The following is an 11,095-nucleotide window of genomic DNA, read 5'->3' as shown; positions in this document are numbered from 1 at the left end:
TTTGTGATAATTGTATTATCTAACAAGAGGACAGTTTAACAAATTTTACAGGTGTTAATAATTCTTGTTCAAATTGGGCATACATCAAATCTAGCATTAAGGGATTTTTATTTGGAAGTGAACTTTAACTATCAATACAAATGGCAAAGATACTACACACAAAACATCCACAGGAACTTTTTCCATCTTCCCATCCCCAATTTTTCACAAACATTTCCTACATAATCCAACATACAACAAAAAAGGGTACATCTTTTTTCTTTCAATCTGCATACAATGAAAAACAATATATTTTACAAAGTTTAATAAAGACACTATAGCAAGCTGACAGTTTAAGCCTATATGTGAGACTCTAGTTAAAAAAAAAAAACCAAAACAACAGAATTTATTAAGCATCAGTCACTTCCATAGAGTAATAAATTTGCTGCCTTTTGGCTTCTGGGTATATATACTTTGTAGAATTGCTTCTCACCTAGGTTCTGTCCATTATCACTAACATATAAAACAGTTGCCAAATAGGGGCAAGTACTTGACAGAAATTAAATAGAAATCCCATAGCTGAGTACATGTGAAGTGTCTCCAAAATCAAAGAACATTCAAATCAAGCAATCACCAGAATTCAATTTGCCAAGGTATTTTGTCTATATCCAAGGAGATGCATTTTTATATCCAACAGAGCTGAAAATCAAACTTAAGTGTTTAGTTTGGGGGCAGGTTTTGGAATTTAGCCATTTGAAAAATGACTTAAAAAAAAAAGACCACCAAAAATAGGTTCACTAAATTTATTTTAAAAATCATAAAACGTTTCTTACAAAAGAGCATCACATTCTGCATACTGCTCTGAAGAGATGCCAGGGACATGTGGACTATTGTTACTCCTTCCTGTCCCACCCTCCCCCCAAACGTGACAGTGACCACAAAGCAAAGTGTTCACAATAATTACAGGGGGGCTTTTTCTTTAACCACCAACAATGAACAAAAATTAAAATCCACTCACTCTGCTGCTGTTTCAAAATTTCAATGTTAGTTTTTGCACACCCTCCCACCCCCCCACCGTTTGTAAGGAACTAAAACATTACATCTGGTGAACAGCAAAGATTTCACTACACCTCAAATGCAGAACACCTATGAAGCAGAGGAATGTTGGCTTTTTAAACAGAAGCAGATAAAAAAAAAAAAAGATGCAGGACTCCTTCAGTTCTTCACTAGTCTTAGAAAAACTTTCCAGAATACTGCTTCACACTATAAAAAAGAAAAAATATCTTGCATTAGAATCCTTCAACATCTGCATACTGCTTCACACTATAAAAGAAAAGAAAAAAAAGGACGAATTAGAATTTTTGTTTGTAACATCTTAATCAACATTAAGACAATTTCAAATGCTAAATTAAAATAATAAAACATGTCAATTATAATTACATTAGCAACTACAAATTAGAGCATGTAAAACCCAAGGACAATGAATGATTAATAGCAGTCAGACATTAGAGCAGAATTAAGAAAATGAAACCATTTGTTAATAGTCGATAGACAAGATAAAGAAATGACAGTAAGGTGTGAAATGCTGCAGTTTACAGCACTAATCATTTGTCCTGTAGAGGCATGGCCTGTGCCATACGGCAGACTGTGATTTGTTGTCATTTAGTTATCTAAAAACAACAAAATCACTAGTCTTCCACACAGAACTAGACCAACATCCAATGAATCTTCTATATTTTCTACAGGCTCTGTATAATTTTTAACAAGTGTGATTTGGGCAGCAGTTTTCACCAGAGAAATAAATGCAGAGTATGCTTGGTTAAGGCTTCTTCCAGCAAGATTAGTATTGAATGTCCTTTTTTTTCAAGTAAGAAAGCAGAAGAAAATTAAAGCAAAGCTATTAGAATGTTAGTTCCCTAAAAGTTTGAGACACCATGGTTTCTCTAAGGAAAATCAACCAAAGAAAAGCTATTTACAGGTTTACTGTAAGACTAACAAAGTTAAATGTAAACTGACCTGTTCTGCAGCAAATACTGTGCATTCTGTATCTGGTCCTGTGTTCCTGTAATGGTAATGATCCGGTCTTCGGATCCTTCTAAAGGTTCATCAATTTTGATTGAAGCTCCTGATTCATGACGAATCTGCTTGATTCGCTGACCACCTTTGCCAATAATAGAACCAGCCAACTGAAAAACAGTAACAACAATTAGAAAAAACTGATGCTTTAATATTTCCTCGAGTTTTAAACCCAAGTTCTTTTCCTAGTAAGATTCTAACTGAAGAACTTTATACTTAAAGTCTGTATACATTGCTAAAGTAGATCTTAAAAATAATTTTACTTAATATGAGCAAATAATTTTCTCACAATTATTTATACTTACATCTTTGGGAATAGTTACTTGTGTAGTAATAATAGGTCCACCAAGATCACCGTACGAGCCACGACCCCCTGCATAGGAATAATCTGATTTAAATAGTGAGCACCAAGTTCATTGACAAAGCTTGAAATAACAGTTTGATCTTATAAAGAAGAAATCTTACCATATCCGGAGCCACCCTAAAAACAAACAAAAAGAGAAATTACTTTTCTCATTAACTGAGTACTTTTGCATTCTTAAAATCAGTTTTTGACAAAGTACTCCCATGTCTCAACCTAGTTTATTTTTTGGTAAATTCCAAAGACATTATTTAGGAAAAGGCATGGAAGTACAATAAAAACATTACATGAATATTAAACTGACATGCCTAATTAGTGAAATAACTTAAATGATACTCAACCTGTGGTTCATATGCCATCTGCCATTCCGATGGGCTCCATGTATCAATCGCAGAGTCCCAAGTTTCATCAGCACTGAAACCAACCTGTGTGAAAGATGAATCTATTAAAATGAACCTGTGCACACACACCAGTTAATATTTGTTAAATTTTTAGGCAAAAAAAAATCCTTTAATAAGGAAAGTCTATTAACATCTTCAAGAATATCAACCACCTTTCCAGAGCACACATACACAATGTTATGTTCTTACCATGCCATCATAACGATCTCCGGGTCTTCCTCTTCTGTCATAGGCCATCAGATCTCTGTAAGCATAGTATACATCTTACTCATATTGTTCACAGCATACATGCAAAATAAAATACCAAACATTCAACCCCTTAAATAGAATCTCTATTTTAGACTTACCCTCCTCTAGGTGGTGGTGGTGGAGGAAGGGGAAGATTCCGAGCTCTGCTACCACCTCTGCCACCTCGTCCAGGTGGTGGAGGTGGTGGCCCACGCCGAGGGCTCATGTCATCATAATCTCTCCGAGATGGAGGCATAGGACGGCCACCCCGACCAGGAGGCATTCTGTCAAAACCACCTCTTCCCCGCATGGGAAATCCCACAGGACGTCCACGACGGTCATCAAACATCATAGTGAAGCCACCATAATCATAGGTTTCATCATAAAAATTGGGATCGTAAGGCTGTGCACGTCCTTTGATGGGAGACTGTAATAAAAAAAGCAACATTACAAATTTAAGGAAGTTTTTAGTCCTTTTTAAGATACTGGACATGAAAAAAGACAAAATAGTCAACACTGGATTAAAAGAAAACCAGTCATTTTGTGATGCTTAAATGTCTTACTACACTCAACAAAAAGATTGATTCCTTTAAAGCAGGGGTCTCAAACTCGCGGGCTGTTTGCGGCCCTGCCCTAGAGGAATCTTTTTTTGTTTTGTTTTAGTTGTTTGGGTCACAGCCCCCAATGCTCAAGGCTTACTACTGACTTTGTACTCAATGCTCACCCCACCCCCGACTTTGCCTCCTGTGGCCCCCAGGTAAATTGAGTTTGAGACCCCTGCTTTAAAGGGACTGAAAAATTTCCCTATAAGATGATGGGTCTACGAAGCAACGACAATTCTGTCTAATGGGAGCAAATTTGTCAGAAACCTGCAATCCAATAGGATAAAATATTAATTTCATTTGAAGGACGTAAGCAAAATACCTTGCCAATGGCCCCGCCCATTTTGCCTAATTTAGATGAGACTGCTACATAAAGTCCATGGTCTAATTATTCTGAACTCTCAGTAAATTATCTATTTCATGACAAATATTTTCTAAACCTTACCTCTGATATAAGATCAAGGATGATCTTTATGCATTCTACAACCCTATCTGGTTTTCCTCCAATAAGAACAACTCTGTCAGTGGAATGAGGACAACATTCCTGGAAAAGCTTGATTGTTGTCTGAGTGTTCTGCAATATTTGCAAATAAAAAGCATTTAAAAACATGCACTAATACATTAAATTCAGACTTAGTAAAATCTTTTCACAAGCAAAATCATTGGAAAGGCAAGGAAGCCTGTCACAACTTTCAGAATAATTTTTTTTACCTCTCGCAGTTCTTTGATTTTGGCACCCTTCACCCCAATAATTCCTCCTGCCAGACTCTGATGAATCAACAGTCTCAACTCGCAGTCAAAGTCGCTTCCTTTATAGTGCTGGTACTGCAGAAGGAGAGTTAACAAAGTTTAGTCCCAAACCAAAAACCTCAAACAATTCACACTTATCTGCTATAAGCATACAATATACTGTTGCAGTGAGCAACCTGAATTTTTATTTCAATAACTTTACCAGTTATGTGCTTATTATCCTCAATAGCCAGGCCCAAAAAAAAGGACATTCTGCACCTTAAAAAACTATTATTTTCAGGTCCTGCAACACCATACCCACACTGCAGCCATTTAGCATGTCGCTGTTACCACAAAATTATTAACATTCTAATAACACAATAAAAATGACTGCAAAGCACTTTGCAAATGTAATTAATTCCCACTGCAGCATGGAGCAGGGTCAACAGTGAGTTGTAAGACCGTTCTTTTATCATGTTTTTAAGCCTTTTTCTAATAGAGACGGGAAAAGCACACTATGTTAAAAATAAAATTGATCCTATGGGCCAGGCTCCATACTTCAGTGGGGTTCAATGGCACTATGACATACATTTAAGCATTCCACAGCATCAGATTCGAGCGGGAGCTGGCTGGTTGCAGTGGGTGATGGCAACTGCAGGCCCTGAAAGTAGAAAAATAAGAGTAATAGGTTAAGTGTCTAGTGTGATCAGGCTATTGTCGCATATATTGGTAAAGCTACGACAATGTATTGTTAAAAAAAACTGCTTGTCTACACTAAGAATGTATGTACAATGCTTTTCTCAATGTACCTAGTACACAACACAAGTCTTATAAAACACAGCCCCACCCCATAAAATGCCCAATAGACAAGGCAGTTTTTAAGGTTGCATTTTTTTTAAAAAACAAAGTGGCATGTTGCTAAAACTTTAAACCCAATCACCTCCACCGAAAGGAAACCCCCAATAAATTACCTTTAAAACCCCAAAGCTGGGAAAAAAGGAAAAATAAGAAAAATATAAACAAAGAAAGGGTAAAGAGCCTACCTCTTCCAAGGTAGGGATGATTTTCTTCAGAATTTCTCCGATTGTTTCAATATCAGCACTGATACTCAATATGCTGTCAAACACCACAAATATCACATAGTACAAAAAGGTGGAAAAGAAAAATGAGTTTTGTGTCTGTCACTGGTAGTCATATAAACTTTTACAGAAGTAACATACATTAAATAGTCCCCACTTAAAGTAGCTTATTTATAGATTTTTCACATGCATTTTGTTTTATGCCCAGTACAGACATGATAACAATATTAGGAGACTTGCAGAGAGACAGAGAGAATGGGCTTTTTGGAAGGGCTCAGATTAAGTGGGCAATAAATTAATCAGAACTGAAGCAGTTTAATATTTATGGTTCCCCGCCACCACTGTTAATTAAAGGATACCCTCGCCGTTACATTGGTAAAAACTGGCACACCTTCTCTTAGGCAAAGTGGGGGAATATGTAAAGTGATAAACATTATATTTGGAGTAAGGTTATGGATACCAGTTAGAAAGTAGATCACTAATGGGCTCTGCAAGAAAACAAATACAAATGCAAGACAAAACAAAGACAACACAAATGAGAAGTGAAGGAAAGTGAACCAGAGTTAGCATTTCATCAGAAAAAATTATGAACAGGCAATGTTGGGAAGCAAGGTGGGCCACAAAGACAGAGCGAGAGACTATTTTGGTAACAATTTGATTTACAATGCAGCAAATATGCAACACTTGAAGCTGTGCTCCTTCCATCGAAATAAAATTAGTGGATCGTTTGGGTGGGCAACTCACGGTAAAAGTTCAGTGACAAAAAGACTTAATGGGGAAAATAAGACAGAAACTTGAAAAACAATACACCGTCTAAAGGGGATACTATTTAATTATATAAAAGGCAGGTAATAAAATACATTTCTCTCTTTCTAATCAGGCAGTGAGGCATAAACTGTTGGGACATACCGCTCGGGGCCACTGCTGTCTGGGACTGAAACACTGGCATTGTACTGCATTGGTCATTGGCGTTCGTGGATGTTGGCATTGGGCATGGGCATTCAATCAGAAGTTGTCAAGTATGGTACCCGTTTGGCAACGAGCACATTTTTGGGCATAGCCAACCAGGGTTTTCACATGGGCGTTCAGGGGCGGATGGGCCAACGTCATGGTGGGCAACGCAGGGGTAAGTCGATCCAGTACATGGGCAACGGAGATATATGGCCAAAAAAACAAGGAGAGGGAAAAGGGGGAAAAGCAATAAATTTTAATTTAATACAAACTATACTCATACTCTCAATTAATGAAACAAGCTTAAGTTGTTCTGAAGACTAACACAATAATGGACTTCTTTTGTTATATCTGAACGTGGCTTAGCATAAGGACCTTAAATGATGGTACTTTTTAAGAAAAAAAACAAAACAAAACAAAACAAAAAAACAAAAACAAAAAATAAACGATGTTTCAGTAGCAGGCTGGCTCATGAGGGTAGACATAAAACCTGTCATGACTCAGTTTACTGATAGTCTCAAGGAAACGGGGAAGTCAAACCCAGATTAACTCATACCAAGAATCTGGATTTAGGAAAGAGAATTATAAAAGGACAAAACAAAAATCCCCACACAACCAAAACCCCTAATTCTTGACAAGTTTGCTTTTCTGGAGGTTTAAAATGCATTTGGAGGCACTAACAAGCAAGTTTGTAAACTTAAAACTTTCAAGTTCAGTTCAGTTAAAAGAAGAGCAAAGATCTGTGACCAAGAGGAGAAACGAAATACTGTCAAATAAGTATTCAACACAAAGTCACCATTTGCCTCAATTTAGCAAGAAAACATTAACAAGTATACACTGAAAAAAATAAAAACACCCTAGAAGTCCAGAAAATATAACTTCTGGTGATATCAATATTAAAATCTGTCTATAAACCAACCCACTATGACATATCAAGACTCCAGCAATAGCCAGTGACAGGCTTCCCACTTTAAAAGTGCCTACTTCTCAATTCATAACTACAATTTCACCACCTCAACACTGAATTCCCTGGTGCTCCACAAGCAAGCTGTTAAACAGATGGTTAATATAAGAACAAGGCAAAAAACCCCCTTGTTTTAATCAACCAAGAGGAACGGGCTTCCTATACTGCAACTGACCACACAAATAGGAAATAGTTCAATAAAGGATCTTTACATTTCATTGCCATTTCTAATTTTACCTTGTTTGGTGTGGCTAACTAGGTAGGGTAAAGTCACTAAAAAAAATAAGTTAAGAGGTTTGATATAACCCCCAACTCAATCTGGGATCTGTTAAACAGGGAATGACAAACCCTGAAACTGCTACAAAATGCAGTAATGCTAGATTATTAAATGATTCCTAGGATGCAAATCTTTTATTATTTACGTTTCTACAAACACAAACAGAAGCTGCTTTTGTAGTTCAAACTCTCTAATACTTACGTCTGTTCGGAGAGCCTTAATATTCTTGCCTCCTTTCCCAATCACTGCTCCAGCATTCTGGAAAAAAAAGTAGAAACTCATCACTGTCCCTAATATAATATGCCAAAAAGGTTTTTAATTATAAAGTATACTTTGGGAAGTTAAGAGTCAATGTGATCTGGTGACTAAACAAAGATAAAGCCATCATTACTTATTACCAGAGTATAAACTCTAATCCCTCATTAATTTCACGGTACTCTTTGTAGAACAAATTAATAACCTGCAGGCACATTCATTCATATTGTATATTACTGATCAAGTCGCTGAACACTGACTCTTCTAATGAAATCAGCACAGTCAAGATTCAATGGGGCCGGAGAGGTGGCACTAGAGGTAAGGTGTCTGCCTTGAAAAGGCTAGCCAAGGAAGGACCGCTGTTTGATTCCCAGGCCTCCCATATGGTCCCCCCAAGCCAGGGGCGATTTCTGAGCGCTTAGCCAGGAGTAACCCCTGAGCATCAAACGGGTGTGGCCCCAAAAAAACAAAGAGCCAGTAACCCCACTTTCAAGCTCCTATATTTTTAAGGTGCAAAAGGCTTTCTAGAATGAATATTATAGCTTACATTCAAAATGTCAAGAAGAAAATGTATACCTTACTCTGAAGCAGAATGCGTAATTCAACCATCTCATCAGTGTTTCTAGATCTCTTAAAAGCTTGTTCCTCTTCCATATCTTCGGCAGGGCGTTTACCTAGATTAACAAGGATAGACACCTCAATAAAAGGTTTCAGTTTGAAGCCATAGATCTTATTGAAGCCATACCCTTTTAAGAGATTTGTTAAACCTCGTTACTTTATTAATAAGACTATGGGTACACTCAACTCAGAATTAGGAACCCAAGAGTATTTCTTTCCAACACAAGATAACAATATAAAAGTAGTTCAAATAAGACAGCATTCGGTAACAGGAACATGCCGGAACATTTAAAGTTTAAATCTTCTCACCAAATTCACCATTGGTTTCGGTGTTGGGGAAGGTTTCCTCAGGCTGTTCAGTTTCCATTTTCTTGTATTAAATGGACACACCAAATCTGTTAAGAGAATAATCAGAGATTATTCCATTGTCGTAATCGAAAATATAAGTGTTATATATTTCCTTGTAGATAGACCTGAGCAGGACCAAATGGTACCCTACTGCCGCGGTAACCCGTTTGGGGAGGAATTTTCCTTTAAAAAGAAAAAAACAAACAAGAGGAAATCCTGAGCTATTTTTTTTACCCCTGGAGAAAAACTACCCACTAGCTTGAGTGCAACAGTGAGTTCCTTTTATCCTAACTTTTTAAGTCTTACCCACCTCGATTCTATGGAAGCAGAACCACAGACCTTTTAAGACAAAACTTGAACTTTACTCTCTGAAATTCAAACTGGACAAGACTTCCCAAAAAACCCGGTTCTAGTAAAACTCGACTGCCAGAAGAACTCTTCCTCCTAACGACTACGGGTAGCACCGGAAGGGCCCGGGCACCATCTCAAAGCGAAGCACCTAGAGCAATTCTGCCTAGCAGGCCTTCTGCTGCTGCAGGAGACACGGGGACCATCCCTTGAATCTGAAAGAGCGATAGCACTCCAAACCTCTGAACTCCAGGACGGCATAAAACCCCCTTTCCCCGCCTCTCCCAGGCCTGCCCGCGGAGACTAACACGGTCACCGGGCTCCAGAAACCAAGGCAACGGGGCAAGCAAGATCGGGAGAGGAAGAGCCTAGACACCGATCGTCCCGGCCCACCTGAAAAAAAAAAAAAAGCAGCAAGGCGCGTCCCGTCCCGTCCCTGCAACAAACCCCAGACGCTGCTCCGCCAGCCCAGCCCAGCCCGTAGCCCGGCACCGGCAGGAAATGGCGGCCCGCGTAATGGCGCCTGCGCGCTGCGAGGCGGAGCCGGAGCCCGAGCCGGGCCGCCCCTCCCCCCACCACGCGGCCCCGCAGCCCGCCCCTCCCCCACCGCCCAGACAAAGCCGCCGAGGCCCGGCCCGCGCACAGGCGCCCGCGGGTCGCTCGCAGCCCGCACGGCGAGCTCGGCGGCCCCACCTCCCGAGTGCGCGTCCCCGGTCGGGCTGAGCCGAGGGCGAGGCCGAGGCCGTCCTCCGGGGTCGCCGGGCGCCCAGGCGTACTGCGGCGGCGGCACGGGGGAAATGGCGGCGTGGGGGAGGGCCCGGCCCGACCCTTCAGCGGCGGCATCAACCACCGCGCCTTCCCCTACCGTTCGCGCGCGGCCGCGTCTCTCTAACTGCGCCGCTTCGGCCGGCGACAGCTCCCCCCCCCACAGCGACCGCGGGCCCCCTCCCCCTCCAGCCCGAGAGCGCGATTGGCGGCCCGAGCGGCGAACGGTGGCGCGACGGCCCGGCCATTGGCCCGCGGACCCGTCCGTCAAAGCGCCGCAGCCCGCCTCCCGCGGGGCCTCCCTGCAAGGCTTTCGGGCCCGAGGGGAAAAAAGAACTGGGCCTCGCGAAAAAGAAACAGCGAAGCCAAGGCCGCTCTTCACGGAGATCCAGAATCTTTCCACTCCCGGTCACCCCCTCGAGTACCTGGAGGCCGCCAAGCAGCGAACGAGCGAGACGCGAGCCCCACGTCCGAATCGGTGCGGTAGAGAAAACAGAGGGTAATGGCGTCCGCAGTGCTTTCGCCTGGAGCGCCCTCCTCCTCTCTCGTCCGCGCACTCACTAACGGCGGGGGAAGAGGGGACGGGAAGTCTCGCGAGAACTGAGCGCGGTCTCGGGCACGCGCGATGAGGCGGGGCGGGGCGGGGCGGAAGGAGCGGGGCCGGGGAAAGCGCAGGGCGGGGCCGGTGGGGCTGGCGGGAGCGCGCGCCTGGTGGAGCGGGAAGCAGCCAACGGCATTTAGGCGGCGGCGCGCGGGGCTGGATCCGCTGGGGGACGGAAGGCGAGACCTTGGCCAGGTCGGTGGTCGTAGCCGTAGCCGTAGCCGCAGCCCCACCCGGGTCTCCCCAGGGCGCCCCACCGCGCCGGCCCGAGCCTCGGAGGAGTTACCGGGTTGGGGCTCTCGTCTCCCGCTCTCCACTCCGCCCGGGCGGGACGGGACGGGGCGGGGTCCGCCCGATCGCCGTCGGGGCCGCTTAGTCGCGCTGCGGCGTAGGCGGCCTCGCCTCGGAGTCCTCCGCCCAGCTCGCTGCTCCTCCCTCGCTCACACCGGCTCAGCCTGCCTTCGCGCTCTCCGCGTCCTCTCCTTAGGCCCGCGGCGCGAGCCGTTGCGTCTG

At 42.7% G+C, this 11,095-nt stretch overlaps 1 protein-coding gene across 4 annotated transcripts; it reads right to left on the bottom strand.

The window, feature by feature from the left end:
- Window positions 1-10,567, bottom strand: HNRNPK (heterogeneous nuclear ribonucleoprotein K). 4 transcript variants are annotated; one of them, XM_049770648.1, is made up of 16 exons: window positions 10,407-10,567; window positions 8,830-8,915; window positions 8,479-8,576; window positions 7,849-7,905; window positions 6,365-6,408; window positions 5,420-5,492; window positions 4,966-5,037; window positions 4,359-4,472; window positions 4,093-4,221; window positions 3,165-3,472; window positions 3,007-3,061; window positions 2,758-2,841; window positions 2,521-2,536; window positions 2,361-2,443; window positions 1,996-2,165; window positions 1-1,302 (listed from the first exon to the last, which is right to left on the bottom strand). In XM_049770648.1, exons 2-16 carry the CDS (start codon window positions 8,885-8,887, stop codon window positions 1,269-1,271), a joined length of 1,395 nt encoding a protein of 464 aa, XP_049626605.1. In that variant the 5' UTR covers window positions 8,888-8,915; window positions 10,407-10,567; the 3' UTR covers window positions 1-1,268. The 4 variants fall into 4 exon arrangements, with proteins under 4 accessions (XP_049626605.1, XP_049626606.1, XP_049626607.1 ...); XM_049770649.1 differs by having other exon boundaries at window positions 1-1,242; XM_049770650.1 differs by lacking the exon at window positions 4,966-5,037.
- Between the last annotated feature and the right edge of the window lie 528 nt (window positions 10,568-11,095).

Source organism: Suncus etruscus, chromosome 3 (assembly GCF_024139225.1).
Source record: "Suncus etruscus isolate mSunEtr1 chromosome 3, mSunEtr1.pri.cur, whole genome shotgun sequence".
Lineage (NCBI taxonomy): Eukaryota > Metazoa > Chordata > Mammalia > Eulipotyphla > Soricidae > Suncus > Suncus etruscus.
Note: the sequence above shows the minus strand (reverse complement) of the source record. Positions and strands in the feature narration are given on the sequence as shown.